Genomic DNA, 27101 nt, shown 5'->3' with positions numbered 1-27101 from the left:
CTCAGGTTATGCTGCCTATAGTGCAGCTGTTAGGCTGTGGTTTATTTAGTGCATCATGGGAACATGACACCCCCAGATATCACATGCTGAAAAAGCTATTTTAATTTTTATTTAGTACAAATTCAGAAATGAGGAAGCACTCAGCTAGCCTTTTTGAGAACTGTGTGCTGACATTGACTCTTGCTCTCTTGTAGATGGGACATTTTTACTTCTACAGTTTCTCAATCCTGGCAGACTACAGAGGGCATGAAGGTTTGCATTTTCAGGCACTCCTGTTATCTGTGGGGAAGTTTTTCAGGCTGTGCAATAGTTGTGCTAAGGACATGGAAGTACTTGGGGTGGCACTCCACAAGCCGGCTCTGGTCTGGCAGGGCATAGTCACCAGCCAGGGTGCAGTGACCAGCCTAGCTGCTAATTAAGCCCTCTTGTCTGGCTTCTGATACCACACCATGCTGTGCTCTGTGCACCGGGCAGCTCGCTGTCTGTGCCGCATGGTTGGACTCTGCGATCTTTCTTTTCCTTCTGTGTTCTCAAAGCTCAGTTGACATCTGTTTTGTATTACACACATTTCAACTTCTTTTGTTTATTTCAGCCCCCATCTATGTTGTCTTGAAATTTTCTCCTTTAAAAGCTGATGTTTCTAAAGCATTCACCAATTAATCAGTGGCTTTGAACTTTCTGCACCCAAGCAAACTCTTGCAGGGAGAAACCCAGGGAAGTAGACATCTGCCTGAGATTGCTAAGGTGACAACTGAATGTAACAGCAGCTGTAAACCATGCTGTTGCACAGCCTTGGCTGAGCGGAGCTCTCTTGCAGTGAAATGGACAAGAAAGAAAGATCAGTACCAGCGAACTTCTTACAAAATAAGAGGGTCAGAAGTGGGTGTAAGGAAGTATGTAGTAAATGTGGAGGACAGTGGGCAGTTAGAAGGAAGATGAGAATTTTGCTGGAGCCCGTAGATGAAGAGGAGCTGGAATGTTGCTCTACCTAGTGAGGGGCTCATTGAGAGATGACAGAGACCAAGGCAGTGAGCTTTTCTTGGGAGGGACGGGAGGGAAATGGCGTGACAGAAACCGTGTAAGCTGTTATCATTCTCCCTGCTGTACATGTCAAGGAATTGAATTAACTTCCTGGCTTTCTTCTGTTGACTGGTAAAACCACAAATGAAACTTGAGAACATATCACAGAATTTTTTGGGTAGCAGGGGATCTCTTGAGATCATGTAGTCAACCTCCCTGCTCAGCATGGTCAGATAAAGCAGGTTGCCCATGACCATGTCCAGTCTGGTTTTCAGTGTCTCTGCAGGTGGGGATTTCACAACCTCTCTGGGCAACCTGTTGCAGTGTTTGACCACCCTCAGGGTAGCAAAGTGTTTTATTGTGTTCAGATGGAATTTCATGTGTTTCACTTTGTGCCCGTTGCCTCTTGTCCTGTCAGTGGGCACTGTGGAGAAGAGTCTAGCTCCTCCTTTTTCACTCTCTTCCATCAGGTAAACATTGATAGATCCTTCAGCCCTTCTTTTCTCCAAGCTGAAGAGTACCAGCTCTTGCAGCCTCTCCTTGAATGAAAGATGCTGTGGTCCTTGAATAATCTTTGTGGTCCTGTGCTGGACTCAAGCGGTAAAGATAAAGTAACCTTGGAATAGGCTACTCAGAGTTTGAGGTCATGTTGGACAGATGCATAAAATGTTCTCAAGTGTGTCTCGACCCAGGGAGATGAAGTGGTAGTACATGGCAGATTCCGTTCGGCCTGATACTTCTTTAGTTATTTGACTGCTGACTTCTGCTGATCGCTGTTATTCAGGGCTAGATCCCTAAATTCACAATGAATTTTTAAGTTGGGTGGCAGCTGCTATCCTGTTACTCTGGGGGTTAATGATAAAAGATCTGTTCAGTGATGATGCAGAAATTCCTATTTGTTACATATGTCAAGATTTCTACCTAAAGGCGGGTTTTTCCTGGAGTAGCTCAGTGGCTAATAGCCTTTCTGTGGAGGGGTGTCAGAGTTTGTTCATTTGATTGCTCAGGCAAGCTCCATGTTAGGCCTTGATGTGCTTGCGACCTGCTTTTCTGTGTAACTGTTTCAGGACACAAGCACAGTGAAATCCAGTGTTATCTGGTATATTACCCTTGTACTTGAGATGTCCTGAAGAATGACAAAGCAAATACCATCACCTAGAAGAATAATCTGTGTCTTTTCTGGATAAACTTGAACACTCTTTCCTTTCTTTCCCACCCCTATAAATACATTAAGCATTGAATGCTTTTAAGGGCAACTTCTCACTAGAAACCACAAAAGCCACTGGTCAGTAAGAGCTGCACACTTTAGCTTAGGGCAGTGGTGATCTTATCTCAGGTGTGTACTGCAACAATTCACTGAGATGCGGTGCTTTGTACTGTACAGTGGCATTAGTAACTGTTCCTCTGACAGTAGCAGCTACTGTATCTGTTGTGCTGTGTTCTGGCAGGTGGCACTTCAGTCAGGAGGACTCTGTCAGCCTAATGCTGAGACTTGCAGTAGTGAAGGGGATACTATAAACTGGAAACTGCAACCTCCCTCTGCCCAGGCCCATTCTGTCCTCTGTGGGAGCATACTTCTAGCAGAGGGAGTGCTGTGGTGTGATTTCCAGTGCCGGTGGAGTTTGCCGTTGCATGTGGAGGCAGAACAAGACCTGAATGGTGTAGCACCTCTTCCTTGTGCTGCTCATTAAATTTTGTAAAGCACAGCTGTTGAGGAACATTGGATGCAGAAAGTAATCCTGCTAGGAAGAGGCATGACATTGCCAACTCCTTTATGGGTAAGATATGGCACCCCCTTAAAGGATACATCCTGGAAATAAAGCAGCCAAAAAGAGTTCTGTGAGTTAATTTGACATCCCCAGTCATCTTTGTAGGGAAGAATCATGAATCTGTGTCATATCAATGCCTCTATGAAACTACCTCCTTAATCTGTGGCCTTACAGAAGATGGTGCTTTGGGACCTGTTCTGTTGCTAGAGAGCTAATACTGTATCTCTAAGGCTCTAGCTTGTGAGCAGACCGCAGTCCATGCAGCTCTGAATTACTGCAACGTTCCTCTAGCCCTGCTGGACTCTCTTAACTTGTCCGTATGAGATCCTAGGTGAAACCCTAGCATTGTATCTTCCTCACTAGCTGATCTTTTCAAGCCCCTCGTACTGTGGTCCCACATCCTCAAAATGTTCCTGGAGAGTTTCCAGTCCCATGCATGAAATTGCCATTCTCTGCAAGATCCATTTTGGCCCTAAGGAGTTTCTAGAAACTGCAGGTTGGATGTGGATGCCTGTGCCAAGTTTGTGATCTCTGCTTGCATCTTCAGAGTCTGTCTGGATGTCAGAGTATGGTAAAGGAAGCAAGCTGGAGGTAGGGAGGGACAGGAATTGATGTACAGACCCAAAAGCACAGAGAAATGTGAAGCTGGGGACCATTTGGTCTTTTTTTTTTTTTTTTTTACTTCTGGCTCTGAGTGCTCTGGAGGAATGCATTCTGAGTAGTCCTATCTTGGAGAATTAATCCAGCATTTATTTCTGCAAGCTTATTGGAGTGGCCTTGAAGACCTGAAGGAGCATGATTATCTGTTGTACTGCAGTCCTCTTTCCCTCCCTTGCTCCCCTCCTCCTTTGAAGGGGCAAAATTAAGTGAATTCTTAAAACTGTATTTTTCTCTGTTCTATTGTGTTGAAATAGAAGATACGCTTCTTTGACCCTGCTCTTTGAAGGGGATCAGGTGAGGTATTAGTCAGCCCTCCGGGTGCAGTGGGAGCCTGCTTCATTATATGGGAGCTCTGCAGCCCGGCTGGTTCTCACTGCCTGTCAAGGGAGGAAACTGTGATGCTGTTCCAAAGGAGTAAAGGTTGAGAGAACATGCCGGTAGCATGCCGTTCCTTGCAGATGCTAGTATGGTTATAGATGATTGGTGCTGGAAACGCAGAGACTTCAGAGAGCTGTCAGAGAAACCTTAACTAAGCCTCCAACTGATACTGAGAGAAATGCATGAATGTCCTTATCCATTAGCAGTTGAAATAGTCGTCCCAGCTGCAGGATGGATGCATTATTTGTCATCAAGGTGCTTCATAAAGTCCAGTTTATGCACATTAAAATCAGTACTTCACGGCGTGTCTTTCATGACTGTATGAGATTCAAGCAGTGCTAGCATAGGTGCATACTAGCTTTCTAGACAGAGACAATGAAATGATAGCCTGGAACTAGGAAAGTACAGAAACTGGTGTGGTTAAGAAGCATCCAGCTGTAATAGACTTCATGCACATTGTAAATACTAATCATATTTCTCTGTGGCTTATAGTTCTGATAACCTCCCCACAGGTTGCTTTAAGGTAGCGACTAAGCCTAATTCTCAGTATCTGCCAATGTGAACCGCAAAGCTTTAAAACATCTGCTTTAAATAAGAGTCCAGTGACCACCACTGATGGCTTCTTCCAAGTTTAGAACAGCTGAAGTCACTTCTGTAAAATCTTTGCAGAAGTGTGTGGTCAAATGAGAGATGCTTTACAGAGCAGGTCTGAAGGGATGTGTCGGGCAGACTTCAGGTTGTTTCAAAGACCCTTGTTGTGCACTTGGACAGTTGTTTTGCTTCTAGGGTTGCATTTTGTAGGATTTTCATGGCTGTTCATTATTACCACAGAAAACTTTTGATGTGTTTTCCAGAAGTGACTTGAGAATAACAGTGGATCTTGAGTTTTCCAGGGGGAAGTTTCGTTGGTTACATAGGCTGACCTTAGCATGGACTGCTGCACAAGAGTGGTCTGCCTCATTCTCCACCTTTCATCTGGCTGGATGATCTGGTGTGGCATTGGACTGCAAGGGTGGTTGGTATTCCTAGAGAGACTATTTGAGAAAGAGGGAGGACAGGGCTGCCCTTTCAGTTAGTAACGTGGCCTTAGATCTACTGAAGCCACTTGTAGAACCACCCCATCAGTCAGCAATCTCCTTAGTGGGATGTTTTCCAAGCAGCTACCCATCTCTCTTAGGTGAAATTCCAGCTTTGTGGCTTGTATGTGGACAGTCTTCCTTGTCATGCAAGTGTTAATGCATTGTGCTTAAATTGATGCAAGGAGATACTGCAATAGGAGAGATAGTTAATCAGCAAGTTGAATGTTCATGTTTCTTGCATGTGGTTGCTCAGGAAGACTTGAATCAGCAACTGATGTAATGTGATTCTTGGCGCCCTCAAAAATCATCAGCTGTGCATATGCTTTTTCAGTTCATGTTGTCTCCTTCTGGCACAGGTGGTTGAAGTCAACTGCTGCAGCCCCTCTTTCCTGAGACTTGGTCAGTTACACACACAACTCAGAGTCTGTTCTCCGGGTGGCCAGAATCCTGCTTCTTCCTCAGAAGCTCTTTCCTCTTTCTGTCCTGTTCCTGTGCACCCCAGCTAGTTCTTTGGATTTATATATTTAATCCCATCACAGATTGACCACTAGGCCTGTGAGACCCTCAGGCTAACTGAGACTTCAAAGAATTATGAGTTCGTTTGCAGTTTGTGAACCATGATAGCCAGGCATGCTTTTAGCTTGAGGCAGCATAGTGTGGTCCGTGTTTGCTAGAATCTTAGTGAAAGAACTCCAAGCTAAATACACTTTCCATCTGTAGCATGCTCTAGACATGGTCAGATAAACTGTGTTATCCCTGTGTTATAAGGGGGACTGCATTTCACCCCCGAGCTGGCAGCTAGTCTTTGCAGTAGGTGTGAGTGAAGTGTAGAAATGTTCCTCCCCACCCTGAAGTTCAGGGACTGACAGCTTAGTTTACACCTCTGTTGTCAGCTGCTGAAGCAGAGATCCTGGTCCTGCGCCTCGCTGACGCAGCCAAACACGTGCTCTTTTCCACTGGTTCTGCTGTGTGGGCCTTAGCCTCTGGTGAAAATGAAGACAAGGAGGGGAAACAGGAAAGGGAAAGGGGGCTGTGATGGGTGCAGTTGTATTTTAAGCTGCTATAGCTCTTTCTGTTGTGAACATCTGCCCCAGATGAATGCGCAGATAGTATTTTTTTTTTGCAGCTCAACAGACACACTAAACCAGGGTAGCTCTCTGGAGGTGTGTGTCTGGGCTGAAACAAAGCCTTTTCTGGACAAGTAATAGCGCTGTAGGGACAGTGTTGGTACTCTATTGGTACTTCATTGTGGTACTCTGTTGGTGCTTTATTAGGTAATGGAAGAAGACATTTCTTCTCCAGGACTGTGCAAGTCATCTGATGAGGTTTCTAAGAGCAGAGTTTGTCACAATCTCAGAACAATATTTTGAGGGGTCTGTATTTGGGGAGCATCTGTCTGTTACTGGGGTTGGAGGACAACCCATGCTGGATTCAGACTGTACACTTTCCCTGAGCTCTTGCACGTTGCAGCTGTAAAAGTCACTGCTCTTTTGGGCGCATCCAATTCTTTGCATTAAAGGTCCTGCTCTTAGCTCAGGGCTGCTAGTGAATGAACAAGAGCTGTAGGTTTGCAAGAGTCTTGCAGGAGGTCACAAACTGCAATTTCCTCTTAATCTGTGATAGGATGACAAGGCGAAGCTCAGTAATCCTGGGTTGATTGCTGAGCTTCTGTGAAACTTCTCTAGATCTTTGTGGATGGTGCCTTCATGCAGCCTGCAGCACTACAGACCAAGAGCGTACCTTCCTGAGCTACTAAGGAAGAGGGGGCTGCAGACCAGTGCCCCCAAGCTGAACTGTAAGAACTGTAGTCATCTGCAGTCAAGGCAGAGGAGGCTGAAGAGGGTTGCTGGGGCAGACAAAGTGTGGTAGGCAGTTTCTCAGCTGTTACCTGTGTGGCACTGTGTCCGTGGCAAGAATTTCAGAGGTGTGTTAATCCAGTTCCCATTTCCATTCACGGCTAATGCAGGAAGGACATTCCATCTGGGATTCCTACCCATGCTTCTGCACATCAGGAAATGTCTTATGAGGTGGAACGGGTGTACGCACCAGTCTGATCATAGTTGCTTTGCAGCTGGCTTTGCCTCCTCAGTCCCATTTTTCATCTGACATTAATAATGAGTGCCAGCAATAATTAAAAACTGAGCCCAGCCCAAGCAGTGAACTGGAAGTTTCTGGTGTAACTAAAGTAAGCTGGAATACTCCAACAGAAGGTACCTTTGATTCTGTGGGTTACCTTCCTGTTCTCTGCCAGTTCCTGTTTGGTTTGAGGTTTTTATTTTACCACTCTTTTCTAATGTCTGGTATTTTTTCGTATTTTTTCTTCTTGCTTTCTCTTCTGTGCCCTCTCCACACTTGCAGCTTTTCAGACTTTCCTTTCTTCACCTCACTGTTCTCAGAACTATGTGCCGAGTTTCCTGTTCCTGCAACCCAAGTATGGTATTTGTTGGCCACTTTCCCATCCTTACCTTCCAGTATTTACAGGAGTGACATGGAGTTGCCACTGGCACTGTAAACAACTCTTGGTGACTCGTCTTTCACAAAATCCTTTTCATTTCAAAGGTTAAATTAAAAAATAGCTTGGAAGCAGCATTTAGGAAAAAACAGAACCAAGAAAAGTGAACGGATTAATTCACTTGGCTTAAATTTTTGTGAAGATTGTGGAAGCCTCTTGTACTCCACCGCAAAGACGTTTTTCTCCGTTCAGTTATGTGTCTGTAGTTCTAAAATATAACAAAGGAAACAAAACCTGTTCCTCGAAGTTTGGAAGAGATACGCTGTATAGAGGAACTGTGGAGTAATGTATGGTTTTGAGTATTAAGGATATATATTGTCTTCGTAGGTTACAAAGTCAAACACAACTTACCTTCTGGCTTCTCAAAATTTGCTGAAACACTGGTACTGTCAACAAGTCTCAACCCAGTCGTGTTCTTTGTGAGGATATAGCTTCCCAAAGAGTTTCACAAGTGTGTGTGTGTGCACGCAGCTGAAGCAAAACTTGCCATAGTACAACACAGCTTGCTTCCTTAATGGAGGATGAGAACTACTTTTACCATTTTCTTTGTAGAACTGAAAATCTGGGTTTAGGTGCTATGCTTGTAGATGAGCTGCTTGGGGTGAGGAGTTTGGAGAGGAGGGACAGATGTGCTGTACTCTGTCTGTTCTGTATGGACAGTTCTACAAAGCCTTACATTTTCCTGTGTTTTTTCTTCTCACCTGTTGCTTTTCTGCATGCTTCTGTCTGTTGAAAGGGGAAATGTTACTACAGTACAACCCAGTTTTGAGGGGTTATCACAAGATGTTTCACTGCTGAGTGTTTATCTCCTCAATAAAGCAGGGGCTCTGAGGCTAGCATGATGAGAGATAACTTCCCCTGCTTTCCCTGACTACTTTGTCAGTACTCTGCCTGCTGTTTGCAGATGCAGCTGGAGCTGCTCTGGGAGATTTAATGTCCTTGTTTGCACTTGGAAAAGGAGGCTGGCTGGTTGTGAGCTTCAGGTGATAGTAGGAGCTCCCTTTGAGGGCCTTCCCTCTTGCTCTGGGTGTACCGCGGTGAAGGTCTGAGGCCTCAAGAAAGCTAGTTGTCTCAGCTGGTGAGCTGAGATGGATGGGGATGGGAAGTGTTCACTGATGCCAGGGGGAGGGTAGTCTGTACATGCAGACCCTATACAGACAAGCTGTTGCCTAGTTGCTCCATTTGTGTTAAGATACGGATGACAGAGTGGCCTGGACAGGCTTCTGACTCCTGAGCATTCACGTGTCTTGTGGTGTTACGGGCTGACTTCTGAGAAACCACAGAACGGTCGGCTCCATGCTGATAGCCCGCCAGCTTAGCCAGGAGGAAGTGGATGACAGAGCAAGCTGCATGTGCTGTACAGCAACAGGTCAGAGTAACTGGCTGCTTCATGTTGGTTCCTAAAGCTGCTAAGTGGCTTGTGAAGCACGTGGCAATGCCTGCGTTTTCCCTGGGCTTTCCCTGGAGCTGGGTTTCTGCAGGGTGGCTGTGTGTGGAGCCTGGCAGGGCTGGCAAGAGAGGCTAGCGCAGGGCTGCTCTCTGCAGCTCAGCCAGTCGCTTCCTGGAGGGAGGCATGTTCTTCAAGGGGAAATGTGGTTGGGTTTCTTGGACCACATCTCCTCCCCTCACAGCTATGCTCACAAGTATTTCACAGGCTGTCAAGCGTGACCTGAGGTAGCCTTCATTTAAAGGGGAACAGAAAGGCCCTCTAGTCAAGGCAGAGCTGTTCACAACCACGAGCTTTTGACCTACAGCAGTGGCTAATGGAGAAGCTCAATTCAGGTATTCACTAAATTTATTAATGAGTCTATTGATCTCCTCAGCGATGGCCTCTCTAGCCTGTGTATCATTATAATGATATAATTGCTGAATCTGTATATGCAAATGGGCTGTCATTACTCAAGTATCGTGGTGAGTGGGAAGCCTGATCTAGCAGCACGTTCCTTTAGAGCATGGACATTATCGAATGTAATGGTATGGTTTCCTCTTCCAGTGCTTGCGTGTTGACACGTCAGTAGCATGTGACTAGAACTTGCAAGATGACCATAGTATCGCTTCACTGCTTATGTGGGAAGTAGGTAATTGGCAATTTCAGAATTTTCTGAATGAAAAAACAGATGAATAATTCTTACCCAAAACTCTGTTCTGTCAACTGTTAATCCAATTACTGATTAACATTGCTTGCTTCTTCCCATATTACCTAAGAGCTCTGTTTTTACATATGACCTCTGCGCAGTCAGCTCTGTTACAAGAATGTGGAAGTGCAAGACAGGATCGGGCAATGTCAGAACTTCTTAAAAGCTCCAGTTATTCTTTATTTGTTAACTTGTTTCTAGTATCAAATAACGTCAGTAAAGCAGAGACTGGCGGGCTTGTTCTCTCCTTGCTTCCCTCTTATCCTTGCTTACTGTAGATGTTGAAGCTGAGATCCACAGCTTTAAGTTTCATTTTCCTCTGAAACTGACCATATGTTGAGCAAGTGAGGTACAAATTGCCACACTAGTGGTTCTATATTGGGGTGGGGATGATGCCCTTGGTATGAGGATGCGGGCAAGTGTTGTCAGCTTGTGCGTGTATTGCAGGGACATTTATGCTTTGCTGTAATTTGGTCATCATTGGCGCTCTCTTATCTGTGGTGAGCTTAGTCTTTCTGATTTAGTCACACTGGAAATAACCAACAGAGATAACACAGATGCTATTCTAGTAGTGGTTGCTTCTTCTCCTCCTCCCCAAAAGACATGGTGTATGCACTTGGCATAGCTGTCATGTAAGGGAAGGCTGTGGGACCAGTGCTTTATTGTCCCTGTGCAGCTGGCAGCCTTGTGCTCCCAGGTGGGAGTAGTCCACCTTTCCCTAAGAGAAGTGTTTCCAAAACTGGGGTCTGACTCTTACAGCTGATGACTTTGGACAGTATCAATTAAAGTAATGAGTTAAGGAATTTAAAACCTCAGTCCGTTTTCTGTAATACTTGGTATCACTATCTGAAAACCCCAAAGACCACCTTCAGTACCTGGCCTTGTGTCAAAGTAGCTTCTTAGCCAGATCTGCTGGTTTGTGTTGGTGCAATATTAAAATCTATTTGCTCAATTACATGTACTATTCTAGGGTTGTTTAAGAAATGTCCGAGTTGGTGGTGATGCTTTACTTGAACTCTAGAGCTGCAGATTTTTGGCTCTAGTCTTTCTACAGCAAACATTAAAGCAGCAGTCTACTTGTACTGATGTGACTAGGCTTACTTGCCCTGTGGAGTGATTCACATAATTGAAGTTAAGTGAATGTGCACCACTGTTTGTGACAAAAATTTCAGCTGAATGATTCACTAAGATTTTGTGCCTTAAAACCTGTCTCCTGAAAGCAAAGTTGCATTAATGTAGTTAATAAAATTCCATTTAAATATATAGGGGGAAAAAAGTGCATGACAAAGAATTTCAAATATCCTAAGTTTACATCTTTGGTAGTAATAATGAAGTCTAGATTTAAATTCCTGACTGACTTCTGGCTTCACTGTTTGAAACTAGCAGGACATGAACTTGTAATAGAAGCCTGCTTTAATAACTTTGGCTCTCTTGATTTTTGGAAACTTTGATGTACCCAGAGGCTGGGGGATTCTGAGTAAAACCTAGACTGTTGACAGCCTAACTGCATGGATGCCACAGTTTTGACAGTGTGGTTGGTTGCTTAGGTGTTTCGCATCAGGACCGAGAATTTTAAGTAGATCATTTCCTACTAATAGAAAAACTGCCAGCCCAAGTCTGAGATTTTTATCTAGTAAATAATTTGCACTGCTCTTTACAGATGTGTTTCACAGTAAGTAGTAAGTAACTTCCAAAATGTTGTCTTAAATTCTTGACTGCTCCACAGTTTTCCAAGGTTTGGAAAACTTTGGCAATGGGAGGGAGTCTTCTGGCAAGGGGAAGTCAGTGACTTTTACCCCATGCTTTGGGAGACAGGTGAAAAAAAAAGTGTGAATCATGAATTAAGAGGTAGAATCTAGGTAAGAAAGTGCTCTCTACTAAGTAGATACAAAGTTGTCTGTTGTTTCCTTTCTCTAGTTAGGAAACTTTCCTGGCACAGGTAGGAGACCTGTAATCTATGTTAATTCTTGCTAGGTGTTTCTGCAGCCAGTGATATCAACTCAGTTTGTTTGCTCTTCCATCAATATCTGTGCTGTTACTGGCAAACAGGAATGAGAACATTGTTTTGTACACACAGATTTACTCCTACTCTTGGGTCTGTTTGGGTAGAGTACTGTTATTCTTGAGCACAAAGGCTCTGGTATGTTTCAATTTCTGTCTTGTATAGATAGATACAGCAGCTTATAGTTCCTGCTGGAGCAGGATTCCTTCAGACTGCTGCCTTGTGTTTTGTTGACACAAATAATGAACTTGGGATTGGGGTGAGCAACATAGGCAGAGCCCAGAAACCGAAATATACTACTGAAATGAAAGTAAAGTTGGTTTTCTTCATTTACTTTAGGAGAGGAAGACTAGAGGGTGCTGCCCATCCAACAATATATACTCAGAGCACAACTGGAGTCAGATGGGTCTCGTTGCCAATCATTCTTACATTAGACATTGACACACACTGATTTTCCTGCCTAACATGGGAAGGGACTATCCACCTCAGCAAAGACTGGCGCTGTTGTTTGTTTTGTAAGCATGTTCAGTGCTACTGCAGCACTTCTGTGTCTTTGTGAATGTTCCCCAGCAAACCCCTTAAGAGGAAAAAAGGAGGAAGCTCTGTAGTTTCCTTTTCTTCAGCTAGATCCTCTTTTCTGAGCATTACTTTGAGAAGAATAGCACGTTCCACCCTATCACCGCCCTGGCTATTTCTCAGGACGGGTGTGTATGATATGCATTTTCAGCAAAGGGGAGTGATGTAACAGGACTCTGTGCTTTATTTTAGACTCAGGCTGTGACTCTGTGACTGATACAGAAACAGAAGACGAGAAGAACCCAGTTTACTCCCACGGACTTGACATGAGTGAAGAACATGGATCATCCAAGAGCACGAGGGACCATCTGGTGGTGCAGCCTGACCGCATACGGTGTGGGGTACTGTATGTCCACTCCTCAGGCTGTGTTCTTGCTGTGGGCTGGTGCAACCCATTATAATGTTCTGTAATGGACAGCTTTACAGGCCAGGAATTAATCCCTAATTCCTTTTCTGTCACCTTCCTTCTCAGCCCCCTGTCCCCAGTGTCTCTATTATGAGCTCGGCTCCCTAGGCCCAGAGTAGTAACATGTGGTGCCCAGTGTTGTCTAGGCTGCAATGTCACTTACTGACAGAGAGTCTCATTAATACAGCTGCTTGTCTTGTGTGCTGTGAGGCAGGTTCACACTCTTGACTTCCCATCTTCCATTCTGGTGAGATTTAGTGGTATCAAGTGGAATAAAGTGATTGTAATGAACCAATTAACTTCACAGCCTGCATGCAGTCGAACATGACAATTCTGATGCATGTCCTGCAAGTGACTCCAAAGAGCTTGGATTGTCTTTCCTGTCTGAAAAATGGTATTTCTTAGTATAGCATCCCCTCAGATGGAAGAAGTCTAAGTCTCTTCCTTTGTTTCTGTTTAGAGTGGGGATGTGCTGCTTGAGGAAAGAGACTGATAGAGTTGAAACTACATAATTTTATAAATCTAGCTTTAATCGGTTTATAAATCTGGCTGATAAATCTGCAGTTTTGTTGGCTTAATGCATGTGTCTATGCTAGTGCAAACTGTAACACAAGCCACCTGGGAAGATGCTTCTCAAAACCATTCAGGATTGTGGAAATGACAAATGATAATTTGTGTTAATTGCAATGATAACAAAATCCCTAGAAAAGGGACTTAACAAAGAAAGTGTTCTTATGCTGTGAACCTACAACCTATGTTGTAATGCCTTTTCTCTTTAGGTTCAGACAACAGTTTATATTATCATGAAATGTAAACTAGATGGCGAAGTGAAAACTGAAGTTGAATTCTCTCCAGAGAATGCATCATCTGTGCGTGTGCTGGCTGAGATGGAGAATGAATATACAATCTCTGTGGAGGCTCCAAGTAAGCTGGGCTGAGAGCCTCCCCCGTCCCCCTGCCCCCCATTGCTTCCTTTCTATGGCAGCCTGCTTGTCCTGAAAAGTGCCAGAAGTATCACAGTAAAGGTTGCAACACGGGAAAACCTGATGTCAGGAAATCTTAAACTTGCATTCTTATCTGTGATACTTGTGTGATGAGAAACTGAGGTAGACTGCTGCTTGGGGGCTCAGTTTTCCCCTCAGCAGCAGCAAGCTTGCGGGGTGGAAACACTGTATTGAAGTTCTGAGAGCAGACTGCAGATTGTAAAGCACTTTGAACCTAACAGGGTGTTATAACCACCACTACATTAGCATTGGCAGGGCAACAAGAGAAGGTAAGTGCCAGTAAATTGTATGACTATGACAGCATGTGCTTAGTATGTGAATGAGCTCTCTGTGATCAGAGCTGAAACTATTTATCCTGGCTTGCCTTTTAATTTAGATATGTTCTGTCACTGGTGTTTACATATACAAAACTGTAGGTTGTCTAAACTTAAGTTTCACTAAACTTTAGGAGCAATAGTTCAGAGCCTTACAGATAGAGATAGTAGTTTTCCAACATTTTTATTTAATCTGCTTTGGTCTCTCCTCTTGAAGAGTTGTTTTGCCAGCTCTGAGAATAGAGACTAATACTCATTGCAACTCCCATAAAGTCAGTGAGGTGGATTGATTTAAAGAAGGTGACCTCACCCACATAAAACTGTTCAACTTAATCTGTCTTAAATCAAGACTTATAATTTAAACATGGACCTGGAAACTAACTTGCACTTTGAATTATAAACATGACCTTCACGTTGATGGAGTGTACAACTATGTAAGCTCTGCAGTTTCTAACAGCAAGAGAAATAAATTTTTAATTCCTTCTGTGCATGACTAACGATTTCATCATTTTCCAAGTTGTTAACAGTCAAGCAGAGAAAGATCAATTTCAGTGGGATTCAAAATATTTGTGTTTCAAAAAGAAAGTTCAGATCTATGAATGCATACTGGACAAAACATCAAGAAGCTTCCAAGATGCAGGTAGAAGACAAATCCTGTGCATGGGTATAGTTGCAAAGCTGGAATTCTTTTAAGTTGATTTTATTCAGAGACTACTGAGGCTGACGGGGGTCGCAAAATACCTAGTGACTTATCTGGTTTCTCTCCCCTTCTTCCCCAGCCCTCATATTTTATGCCACAGTTGAGAGACTGCTCCAGAGAAAGCCAGGAGTGGAGGGATATGAGGCTTTCTAATTTGAGGTGGTGTGCTGTTAACAGTAATCTGGACCACCAATGTTAGCAGAGGACTTAGCAGGTCACAGGTGATGTGCATTGACACAGCTATGAGGGTAGTTCCAAAGTACTTTCCTACCTAGTGTTCAGACCAACATCATCTTTTTTTCATGACTCTTCATGAATTCAGTACAACAGAAACTGTTCTGGTATCCAGGTGGCAGTATCTCCAAACTCCTCCTATCCTCGATGTATTCAATGCAGACTCATTCCCGTTGTTTGTTCTCAATGGTGTTTTATTCTTTTTCTTTTTAAAGATTTAACCTCTGGGATGGTGCCTCTGCAGATATATTCAGGGGACTTGATGGTGGGAGAAACAAGTGTCACCTATCATACGGACATGGAGGAGATCAGCAGTCTGTTGGCTAATGCAGCCAACCCGGTACAGTTCATGTGCCAGGTAATGACTCTAGCAAACAGCTGCTTTGGAAACCAGCTCTGTCAGAGGCTAGACAAGTGGACATAAACAAAAGTGCCTGCCATGAAGTAGCTCTTCTGAAATTGAGAAATGCAAGGTTATTCAGGGATTTTCACATAACCTTAACATCCCCCTTTAGTGAAAGCATGGGTGCTTTTTCTGTCTCTGGAGCAGATAGCTGGCTAAGGTGACTCAAGCTATAGACCTTGATGACTTGAGAAGACTGGGATGTAGTGGAAGCCTACAGAGTAGTGTTGTTAGTCACCAGCGTAACTGGGACAGGGGAGACTGTCTTTCCCTTTCTTTTTATTTTAAGTTGTGGAGCAGTTGGTACGGGGCTGTGCTTGGGGAATAGGCATGCTTCCCAGCCTTTGGTTAAGAACCAGTCCAAAACCAAACCCAGAGTGTACAAGTGAACACCAGAGCACTTCAAGATGGATTAGTTCATACTTAGATTAGGAGTGACACTTCATGGGAATAGTTTTGGAAGTAACATTATGCCTGTCAAGGAAGTATGAAGTAACAGTTTTCTGTGCTTCCAGTTGCATGAGTGACATTCTCATTGTACTCTGTCTTGTTGTGGATTGTATGGTTCTCATCTGCTCAGATTAATGATACTCTGTTTCTGGACCAGGAAGCTATTCATGTTCTTGCTTGAGCTGAACATCACTGCCTGCAGTGTTTATGCCTACTGGTTTCTGATATGTGCTAAGTAAAGAAACACCTTATAAATATCACCTTAACTGAATCTCCAGTGTCCACCAAAGTCACTTTCCCTTTATCTCTAGGCCTTTAAAATCGTGCCATACAGCATAGAAGCACTGGACAAACTGTTGACTGAGTCACTCAAGAAGAACATTCCTGCCAGTGGCTTACACCTGTTTGGAATCAACCAGCTGGAAGAAGAAGATATGACGACAAGTATGTTGAAAGATTTTTTTTTTTTTTTTTTTTTTAAAACTTCATTTGTATCGGTTGTTTTACCTTGGAGTACCTTAACACTGCAGTGTGTGGTACCTGCAGAGGCTGTCCCAAAATCTTGGATCTCAGCCAGGAAGCTAGATTTCTGATGATGCCTATAGAAGGTGGATTGCCATTTGGGTTGGGTGACCCCTTTTTTCTTTTCTTTTTTCATTACATGCATTGGTTTCACTTCCTTGCACTGTGACATGCAGCTCTGTAGACAGCTTCAAACACAAAGTGAAAAGGTGATGCTCCCCAAAATGTTTCACATATTTTCTCCCTTGTTATTCTTCACTCCCATGTGGTGTTTCTCCCTAGCCCAGTCCTTTTCTCCCCACCATATAGCTCTGCTCTGAGGTGTGCAGTGGGCACTCAGCAGTTGGGTTGGTGTGCCACCATGACATGGTTGCACATCATGACATGGTTGCCTTTCAGCAGCTGGATCCTACTGGAATGATGATCTAAGAGGTCCTTGCAAACCTGTGATCCTACATACATTAAGGTATTACAGTGGCAGATTCCCCATTAAAGGTCATAGGACTTAAGCCTGGAGATGTGCTAGGATACCTCAGTTAGGGTTAGCTCTGTTTTGAAACTACTTTCCAGGGCTTTCACACCTGCTTTAGTCTGAGTGTGTGCTAGTAATTTTGTTTCTCACCTACTGTGTCTGTGGCTGCTAGAAAGAACCTTGGATTCTAACAGGCTCCTGTTCTCACAGATCAGAGGGATGAGGAGTTGCCAACACTGCTTCACTTCTCTGCAAGATATGGGCTGAAGAACCTCACCGCGTTGCTGCTTACATGCCCTGGAGCACTGCAGGCCTACAGTGTAGCTAACAAATATGGCCACTATCCAAACACCATAGCAGAAAAGCATGGCTTCAAGGACCTCCGCCAATTCATTGATGAATATGTGGTAAGAGGAAGCAGCAGTCCTGCATTGTCCCGCAGCCAGTGTGGGCAGTGGCACCAAGCTTGGCACTTAAGTGTTGTGGGAGCAGCAGTGAGATGGGGTAGTAGAGGGTGCAGTGTGGTGTGGTAGGGTATAGAAGACAGACATCCAGCCACACTGAAAGCTTCCAGGCTGGAGGGTCAGGTGCATCTCTGGAGCTGGGGGAGTTCTTGGGGCTTTTGCACGGAGCAAATGGAAGCAGAGATTGCTTCCACAGATGGAAGCAGACACTGCTGTGCTGGGTTTCCTTATCATCCATCCATCTAATGAAGTTTCCGCAGGGATGTGTTTGGTGCTTGGTGTACTCTTCTAACCTCTGATCTTGGGAAAACTACAGCACCTTCATCCCACTTACTTTAGGGAGTAATATAGAACAGAGTATGTTTGGGAAGGTACAATCTGAGGTACTCTCTGATCAGTCATAGAACAGTCTGGATTGCTTCATTCACGGCTGATCTGTGTAGTCTGCTGACTCCACTTGAAATGCATTCCTTTCTGTGTTAGGATAGCTGTCTGTTCCCTACTTGTTCTCTCTGGACTCCCAATTCACAATTCAGTTCTCTTTGAGCTAACATCACCCCAGAAAAAAGCACTCTGACTTTTCCAGAGGATGACATGGACCTGACTCCAGCTGCACCAGGCAGTTGTTTCTGTGGGGTCCTCTGGTGTGCATGGGTTTATCCTTTCTTTTCCATTTTAATTGTTACCAGCATGTATGCTTCAAAATAACAAGCGGCTCTTTGACTCAGAACATGTGAATTCTTGAGAAGATTTTATTTTCCTTTGCTTTCAGTTGACATGTCGTGCATAAGCATCCCTAATAGTTGTCTGCTGCCAGCCTTAGTGTGCTCTGCCAGCCAATTATAGTAGTGTTTAAGTCTATTTAGGAGGCATGGGTGGATTTTAGATGTGGTGTTTGCTTCTTGACATACGTGTGAATTTAGGTTTATACATCAGAGCTAAATAAAGGTCATTCTGTGTTCTGAGATCAAGAGGGGTGCAGAAACTGTTAATTGTGTGATTAAAATCTTTTCATTGGGCTGAGAGATGCTTAGGAAATCCTTCCAACCTGTCCTTCCAACCTCTTATTGCAGTACTGTGCTCCTCCCATGTCCTTCTCTCCACCAGGACAGTGACAGAGCTGTGTTAAGAGTAGGTCCTACTCACTGACCATCAACCTATCTGTGCAGCTTAGTAGCAGAGCACACAAGAGATCTGCACCAGTATGTCCACTGCAAGGTAGCAACTAGAAGCACTACTAATACGGATATCTGAAAATCCCAGTAAACCCCTTTACTCACCTAATTTTCTCTCTGGCAGAAGTTCCTCGGCACCTCCCTAACGCATCGCATGAGCTACCTGCCTGACCCATTTTGACTGTGGAGGGAAGCATGTGTAGACAGTTTTGAAATGTCCTGTGGACTGAAGTGCTGTGAGGTGGTGGTTGTGGGTGGGAGAATATCTTGTAGTACTGAAACAGGTTCAGATGGCTGTGATTGTGACTTAGTTGGAACTTGGGGAGGAGACAGGCATGAAGCTTTACATTTTGCTCCCCTGTGATGGTTTGGTGAAGATCTGCACTATTCTCCCTGTCCACCTCCCCACCTGCCCGCCACCTCCCATGTTGCAAACATGTGAAAAAGGGTTCTGCTGTCCTGTGAACTGAAAGTTGCCTGTATTACATGAAAAGCTGCTTGTTGTGAGGTTTCCTGTTAATCTCACAGAAAAGGGTCTGTGTACTCCCACTCTGGTGTTATGTGCTGCTGCTAAGACCAAGAAACTGAAACTGTGTTTATACCAAAGCTACAAGTTTGCTTTCTTGTAAGTGCTCCGCATGTGACAAGCTTTCCCCTTCATGGTCAGCTATGCTGACCCCAAAATAGCTTTGACAAGCATTTTTATTTTTAGAATGAGCTTTGCTTACATTCTAGGAGTTTGCAGACATTGTCTAGGACATGAAATTCAGGGGGTGAGAGGCTGTAGTGGCTGTTCAGAATGTCAGGACCAGCTTGTTTCGCCTTCATTACTTACTATTACAACATAGATCTTGAAGGCTGGGCCCAGACAGCTGTAGTGGGTATTTAATTCCTTTAAGAAGCCTTAGTCTTTGGGAATGGGCTGCTTTTAGTTTTTTTCCCATCAGTGATGAGAGAGCGAAATATCTCTTTGCTTACTTTGATTCTTCAGATTCTTTGTTTGAATGAGACTTGAACATTTATTTTTTTTCTTGCTCTCCTTCCTCTCCAGGAAACTGCAGATATGCTGAAGAGTCACATTAAGGAGGAGCTGATGCAAGGCGAGGAGGATGAGTCTGTCTATGAGTCCATGGCTCATCTGTCCACTGATCTGTTAATGAAATGTTCCTTGAATCCTGGCTCCGATGAAGAGCTTTATGAATCTATGGCTGGATTTGTCCCTGGTGCCCCAGAAGATCTATGTATGTATATTCATAGAATCACAGAATTGTAGGATGGATTGGGTTGGAAGGGACCTCTAAAGGTCATCTTGTCCAACCCCCCTGTAATAAGCAAAGACATCTTCAACTAGATCAGGTTGCTCAGAGCCCCCGTCCAAGCAGCCTAAACTGCTCTGTCTCTCATACATAGCAGTGCCTCAGCTGGGTTTCGGAGGAAGGACTGGTTATAGCTTTCCTGCTGCCACCACAGGGAAACTATGCTCCAGTTCTGATGTTGACTGGCTGATAAAATTGCTCTAAACCTTTCTTTGATTGCTAGTGTACAAAATCAAGAGCTGTTTCCTAAATGCTTTGAGAACTCCCTGGACCCTGAGCAAGTGAATTAGCATTTGGAAGAGACCAAATTTTCTACCGTGTCCTGCTCTTCCCTGCCAAGATCTAGGGAGGTAGGGACACTGACCTACAGACACTGGCAGAAAAGAACACTATGTAAGATGTGATTTTACTGACAACTGGAAAACCGAAAAGCAAGAGCCGAGCTTCTAGCTCAAAAGCTTGAGAACAAAAGAAAATGAACATGTAGAAATATGTGTAGTGAAAAGATCATAATTGAAAAATCATTATTCTAATTCACTTGGTTTATTGCTAAAACTATAGAGATGATTCTGATAAATATGCAGATGTGTTTAACTTTTTCACAGTTCTATTAATATTCAGTGAGGCCAATTGCAAACATCAAGTAAAGTACCTGTGTTAAGCAATTGTAAATTTGCTGTTCTTACTTATCTGGCTGTTTCATCTGGCTTCATCCCACTGATACATTTTATGATTCCCATGAAGAGCACAGAATAGCTTATCGTAGTTTGAGTACCTGCATAAGGACTGCTAGAGTTTTTGCAGTTTTAAGTGTGCTGCCTCAGGGAAAAAGCTTTCTTACTGAAGTGCTTTTGCTTATAGACTCTATCTATCCTGGGCTAGTTTTCTCTTCTAGATGTTAGAAAACACATTTTTGTTGATTATTGAGTGCAGAAGATTTTGTCAGTTCTCTGCCTGAAATCCAGTTCTCAGCAAAGTTTTGTTTGGCCACTGCAGGGATAGTTTTCCTGCCTAAAACAGAGCTATTCTGCCTTCAGATGGAGATAAGCAGTCAGCCTGGCTGGACTCCTAAGGAACAAAGCTGCCATTGTTTGCAGTAATGGGAGTGAGAGTTTTTAGATGTTTGGAAGCTCTGCCTGCAATTGATGCACCTCTGAATAGCATTGATTTAAGTCTGTGGAGGGAAAAAACATACTTAAACCCACTAAGCCCAGTTTGTCTTCTTCCACCCCGAAGATCTCCCAGATCTTGCAGAAACTATGCAGTGGATATTCCTTTCTTTTGTGGATGCAAACCAAAGTCCCTGTAATTGACCATTTTTGAATTGGACTCTGAAAAGCCTTTCCAAAAATATTCTTATACTGGTTCAGATTTAGATCGTAATTGCTTCCTGTCAAGAAAACCATTTGCTAGCCCTGCAGACTGTTGGGTGGAAGAACTAATTGTTTTAAGGTGCTTGTTTCCTCTTCCCTCCAGAAGATCATCACCACCTCCCTCTGTCTGTTGTCTCCATTGCTTGTGTGCATGTCCCCTTGCCTGTTTCTGTCAAACAAACTGCATTAAGTTAAACTGTTCAAGTGCCCAGGTTTTCTTGCCCTCGCTTCACTCTGACAGATCATTTGGATGAATACATGAAACAGAGCCTGCTTGGCTGACAGGCATAGAAATGCAGAGCTAGGAAAGGTTGCCATGCGATGGGAAGGGTGGTGCATTTGGAGCTGAAGTCAGGCTGCTTTCCTTTCTTTAAGCCTCCTCAGTTGTAAAGGCCCAACAGGCATACATCCTTCAGGGAAAGCTTCTGCAAGTGCAGCCACATTGGCAGGGTGGCAGAGGTCTCTGGGATCAGCACCAGAAAGTCCTCCTGGTATGCAAATGTGCTGCAGGCTGTGCAGGGCTAGTAGCACTAGAAAGGTAAAAAACCAAGCTGTCCCTAAAGCAGGTACTTAGGGTTTCTTTACGGAAAAGCAGAGCTGAATGAGTCTGCATTTGAAAACGTTTTCCTCATTGGTGAGATGCTATATATGGGTTCTCTGTAATACTTCAGCAAGGAATGTGAATGTGTTTCCTCCTGCTTCTGAAGTTCTCCTAGTGTATTGCTCCTGCACACAAATCTGTTACCTTCCACTCAAGAAAAGCAGAGATTTTCAGTAAAAGTCTCCTATGTAGTCTGTTAGTCTTTGCCTGAAGAATATTTACACCTTGTCTTAAAATCCACCTGTATTGTAACAGGTAAGGTTAAATTGGCATGGTGCTCGACACTTAGATTGGTTCTCTCAAAGTGAAGGTGTTTCAATATTATTTAGAATATCAGCACACGGGCAAACCCTCCGTGAAATCAGTGTGAGTGCTGGCTGGTTTAGAACTGCCGTCACAAATAAAGGCTTCAAACTTTTGTACTGACTTAAAGGTTTGTGAGGATGAAAAACTAGGAAATCGTAATCAACTTCTGCTGGGGTACTTTCTCCAGGTCAAGTAGCCCCTATGTGAGTAGTTACGGCTGCAGCGCAGAGGACAATACCTGGGCTGTTTTAAGTGTAGCTGTACTGTGGCAGCATGCCCATTTATTGTTAACAAGATGTGCTTCCACCAAAGTTTTTCAGAGGCTGATCAAAGGAAAGTTATGTACCACAGGGTTTATTTGTCTGGCAGGAACTGGTCTGAGAATAAGGTACACAGGACTGGAGCCATTGTAATGAGTTAAAAGTAGTAGCAAATAGTTGAATACTGGAGTGTTCTGTTGGTTCTTGTATCCTTCATCCCACTTCTGATTTTTCAGTGCATTTTCATGTGTTGTTTTTTTTTTCTCTGCATTTGGTCCTGGGGAAACATTTACAGAGAAAGCGCAGAAGCTGTGTAAGGGCCCAATTTTGCTTAAACTGATGCTGCATAAGAGCTGCACACGCCTGTGTTGAGTTGCTAATCGTCCCTTTAAGTTTTGAGATAAATGATGGAATTAAAAAAACCCAACCAAACAAAAACAAAGGAAAAGTTTTTTTTTTTTTTCAGCTATAGAACATTGCCTCTCCTTCTGCTGGAGGGGAGCATTCTTTTCCCGGTAGGTCTTAATGCCCTGAGCAGTGTAAGTCATAAAATACTCCTAACCAAATCAGTGGGAACTTACTAGCTCCTGCTATTACCTTGTTTGCTGTTCTTTAATAATGAGATTGAATTGCCTTATTTAATTTCTTATCATAAATCTAATAGTTCTGTCTTCAGAAAAGCACTTCCCTCTTATTACACTTCTCAAATACCTGTAAAGACAAACATAGCTTTCCAGAATATGCTCCAGGTTGGTGCAGGTTTAAGGTAAATGTCATTTAGCTGAGATGCACTGATAGCAAAATTTAGCTGAATAGCGAAAAGGGAGAGTTATCTCCATCATATCAGTCTGGTAGTATGAACTACAGCTTCAGATGAAGTGCTTTGCTTTTTCTGCTTTCCTTTCACCTGCTGATTTTTGCAAAACAGAGTATTTTGAGTAGGCTGGATTGTGTGCAGGAGGGAGTCTGAGAGCAAGGGCTCTTGAAAGTGCTGAAAACCTGTTTGCTTTGGGTGAAGATTAGACTGCTTGGTGTGCGTGTCGGTGTGTTACTATGCTGTTTTAGGCTGTATTTCTCTGTCCCAGGTCAGACAGTGCAGTGACAGTGGCCAATGGCTGGTGGAAACAGCCCAGACTCTTAGCACTGTTCCCATATCTATGACCTGTGTGGACACCTGGACTGTAGATAGTGTGAGTTTTTTGCAGAGATTTCATCCTTTATCCTATAGAGTTTCAGCTGAATAAAGTCTATTGTCCTGTAATCTACAGACCTCCGGCACGTAAAGAGTAGATGTTAGTTCACATAAGTAAGTTGTGATGCCCTTATTCTACTCTCTCACGTATCTTCTCCCTCCTCCACCATTTTTATTCTCTTGAGACCAAGCTTTCAACACAGTCCTCACTGGTTTTTATTTTTTCCTTAGTTAAGGCAAGAAACAGCAGGCTCCTTGTCATCCTTGAGCAAACTGAGATAATTATGCACAAAAATATAACTGCTTATAAAGCTTTGAGTTTGATTTATGCCAACACATTGGAGCCTTTGTCTTGCATAATAAAGGACCGGTCTCTGTAAAGAGGTAGCTTGCTTCATGTGCAGGAATGCCTGGCATCTAGTGTTTGCAAATGTTTAAAGGGGGAAGAGTGTTACTACTTTCTAAAAGGTGCCCACACACGTATATTTTAGCTGTTGTGAAGTGTTTGTAGGTCATAACTCATCTTCTGTACGTCTGTCTGTTAGCAGGTTGGTTGAGCTCCCTTCTGAAGCTTTAAACCCTGCAAAGGGAAACTGAAACTCTTTGAATAAGTATCTTTTAGCTACTAAATTCTGACATCTAGGAAGTACTTTACCCTCTTCCTGCTAACCTTTCAGACCAATGTTCCCCAATAGCCTCAGGAAAATCTGGTGACCTTTCCTGTGATACTCCGTTTCTGTGTGCCACCTTCTTGTCACTTCCTCACTAGCCTGTTTTTGCAGCAAGTGGAACAGAAGGTGTCATTGACAAAGTCAAGAACGCCGTTTCAGTTTTAGTACATGGGTAAGATGTTAGGTCTCATCTGTATGCAGGACAGGCCCATGTGCAAGAGGGTGGTGAGATGGTAATCATGCCTTCTAAGGAGAGCTAATTAGTTGGTGAATTTAACTACATTGACTATGTGATAGAAAACAAACCCTGCAGTGTCCTGTTGCACTGCTGGTTTAGTAATCCTGCAGAGCACAGCCAAAACTGGGAAGATACTGTTCCATCCACAGAGAATGAAAGGAACTTTGCACACCTGCCACATTGTGTTCTTCCCCCAAAGCCATGAAGTAATGGCTTTCCTGTGGGCCTGTATTTGCCACAGTTTTTTTTCTAAAAGCTATGTTGAAAATAATTAAGGTGGCTGCAAGGTGGAAAAATTGCTGTGCAGAAAAAATACGGGTCTGTAGTGCTGATTCTTTAGGTTGCTAAAATATCAAATCTGTGCTTCCATGTAGTGCAGTGATAACTGAAGTGAACTTTATATTAGGTTGGTGGTGAGCAGATTAGGTGCAGCAGCATGCAACTTGGCATGGACTGCAGAATTCCTGAGAAGCTGCTGGAGTGGTTGGTCCACACAGCATGCAGTATCACTGTGGCTGTGCTGGGGGTGGGTTATCCTGTGAGGTTAAAGCTAGGCTGGGTGCATTCACATGTCTGTCGGTTGGTCCTTTGACAATTATTGTTTAACCTCACCCCCACAACATTCTAACAAAGCAAAATCATGCTAGCATATTCTTATCCCTTTCTCATAATCTTCTCAGCTTTGCAAGAAAAAAATAAGAAAGGTCAGTAAATATAAAAAAGACATTTATAGAGAAATGTTTCATATTCTGTCATGTAACCCAAACCGTCTAGTTTACATAGTAATAGATACTTCACAATAAGCCTCAATAATTTATTTGAATCCCTTTTAGTTTTCATATCATTACTTGGTTACCCAAGGTTTTATTTTAGTTTTAGGGTTACAGTGAGGTTAAACCTTTTTTTAAAATCAGAATTCTTCATGTTAAAGCAGTGACTTAACAAAGTATCTTATTGTTTGCTGTTACTCCTTTCTCAGTACTAAATCATCATCTGACCCTCTAAACACCTTCCAGTCCAACTAAGTAACTCAGCCGGCTGTTTTGACTTTTATCCAATAAACAAATACTATCTTCTGTGTCATGGGCAATTAAATTGCCCTTAATGTCTTGTTTTGCCAAGCTGCAGTGTTTCCACTCAGTTTGGCCTCCCGGGTGCGCTGTGCAGAGGCCAAAACTTTCACCTGGCCAACACACTTTCAATAGTAACTTTTAGTCAGTGCCTGCTTGGAGCTTTATCAGAATTTCTCAATAAGCAACATTAGTCATCCTCAAGCATAAGCATCAGGCAGCTGGCAAAGATTTGTGCAGAGTGGATTGAACACAGCAACTTAGGAGGCTTTTTTGAGGCAAACGTTTGATCAGTTGCCTGGCTTCCTCTTTGATTTTCACAACAAACCAAAGGTCCAGTCAGAAATACCACATTATTTTATTATATTACATTAAGTTGTTCCACATGTTTAAGGGCATAATCAACAGGTTCACCTGTCTGATTTTTTTTTTTCAGATGTAGAGATGCTTCAGTCCAAACCAGACACTCCAGTTGCTGCAGATGAAGTTTCTCTAACTACAAAAGACTCAATGCTCCGCAAGTTTTTAGAAGGTGAGACCTGTTTGGAGAGAGGGGTGGTAGTAGCACAGTTAAAGTAATTAAATGGAACTTAAGATTTCTCCTTGATCTATTAAGAATAGGAGCTAGTCCACTGTTTGACGTGGATGGCTTTGCCTTGGTGGGTACAAATGAGACACAACAGAAAAAGCAGCTTTTGAGGTGATTTCCCAAATGTGGTTAGTTTCTTACCAAATAGGAGTGATTTCTAGTTCCAGTCCCTGTCTGCCAGTGAGTGCAAGTGCTCAGCTGGTATCTATTCAGGACTGGCTGTCTTCCCTCCTTATTTTAGTGATGGCAATTGTGGTGTCTTGATGTGGGTGCAGGCTCCCCTTGTGGGGAGAGGCTGCATATAAAGTAAAGCAGCACAAGTTAGTGATGAATTTTGATGTAGATGCTTTATTCAGAAGGCCATCCATTGAAAACAGCAGCCTGCAAAGAGAAAGAGAACTGCTGGCTCCCAAACCTGATCTATGCTCTGCCTCTTGAGTTGCTCCCTCAGCCTTCTTGGACCAAAGCCAGACCTTAGCTCCATGCTACCCCCACTGAGCATGATTGGGTTGCCTTTTTCCTGGTTCACCAGGTTCCATGGCATACAGGCTCACCTTTTCTGTGGATGACCCAGCTGGACTCAGAGCAAGATTAAATCTGGGGCTAACTTCTTCTGTTTTCCCTGCCAACACCAAGGCTCTGGCAGTCCCATTGCATTGACTTAACCAAGTGTTACAGCATCACTAAAGGAAAGTCAGTCCAGTGGTTGGGGTATTCACCTGTGACTTGGTAACAGAGTAGGAAGTTTGTCTGGGGTCTCTTAATTCTTTTTGCTAACATGCAAATGGAGGGAAACTAGCTAGCTTTTAATTCAGGTATGACAGCATTTGATGATTTGTGCAGTCATAGTAGGAGTGAGAATAGAATGGAGATGATGGTAGCTGGGCTTGTTAAGTGCAAATGTGGCCCCTCTGAGACACATTGTTCTGAGATCAAACACATTGTCAGCTGGTGGAGATTGCTCACTTCAAACAAAGGAATAATTCTCTGTTGTACTTTGTAGACCACCATGAGTAGCTTTTGGAAACCAGTGCTCTGTTTGACTTCTTAACTGTCATAATATGTTAATTAACTGGAATTAATTGAACTGTTCCCTGAGTTCTTAAAAGATTTTCCACTATGGTTCCTTCACCAAAACAGGTGGTACAGGCTTAGTGGCAAGCACTTACGTGCTGCTAGATGTTAATGACTTCGTCAAGTCCTGTTCTGA

The 27101-nt window shown here is 43.4% G+C and overlaps 1 protein-coding gene across 3 annotated transcripts in view; it reads left to right on the top strand.

The window, feature by feature from the left end:
* PIK3AP1 (phosphoinositide-3-kinase adaptor protein 1) overlaps positions 1-27101 on the top strand; it is a 45017-nt gene that overhangs the window by 9614 nt on the left and 8302 nt on the right. For 2 of the 3 annotated variants that reach the window (XM_056352017.1, XM_056352019.1), the window contains 7 exons: positions 12324-12472; positions 13317-13461; positions 15005-15147; positions 15954-16086; positions 16847-17043; positions 19327-19516; positions 25739-25834. In XM_056352017.1, the coding sequence (XP_056207992.1) occupies positions 12324-12472; positions 13317-13461; positions 15005-15147; positions 15954-16086; positions 16847-17043; positions 19327-19516; positions 25739-25834 (1053 nt within the window). Of the gene's footprint in view, positions 1-9067; positions 9201-12323; positions 12473-13316; positions 13462-15004; positions 15148-15953; positions 16087-16846; positions 17044-19326; positions 19517-25738; positions 25835-27101 lie in introns of those variants that run through there. The other variant, XM_056352018.1, reaches the window with a different exon arrangement.

The sequence above is a fragment of the Falco biarmicus genome, chromosome 9, assembly GCF_023638135.1.
Source record: "Falco biarmicus isolate bFalBia1 chromosome 9, bFalBia1.pri, whole genome shotgun sequence".
Lineage (NCBI taxonomy): Eukaryota > Metazoa > Chordata > Aves > Falconiformes > Falconidae > Falco > Falco biarmicus.
This window is presented reverse-complemented; position numbering and strand designations above follow the sequence as displayed.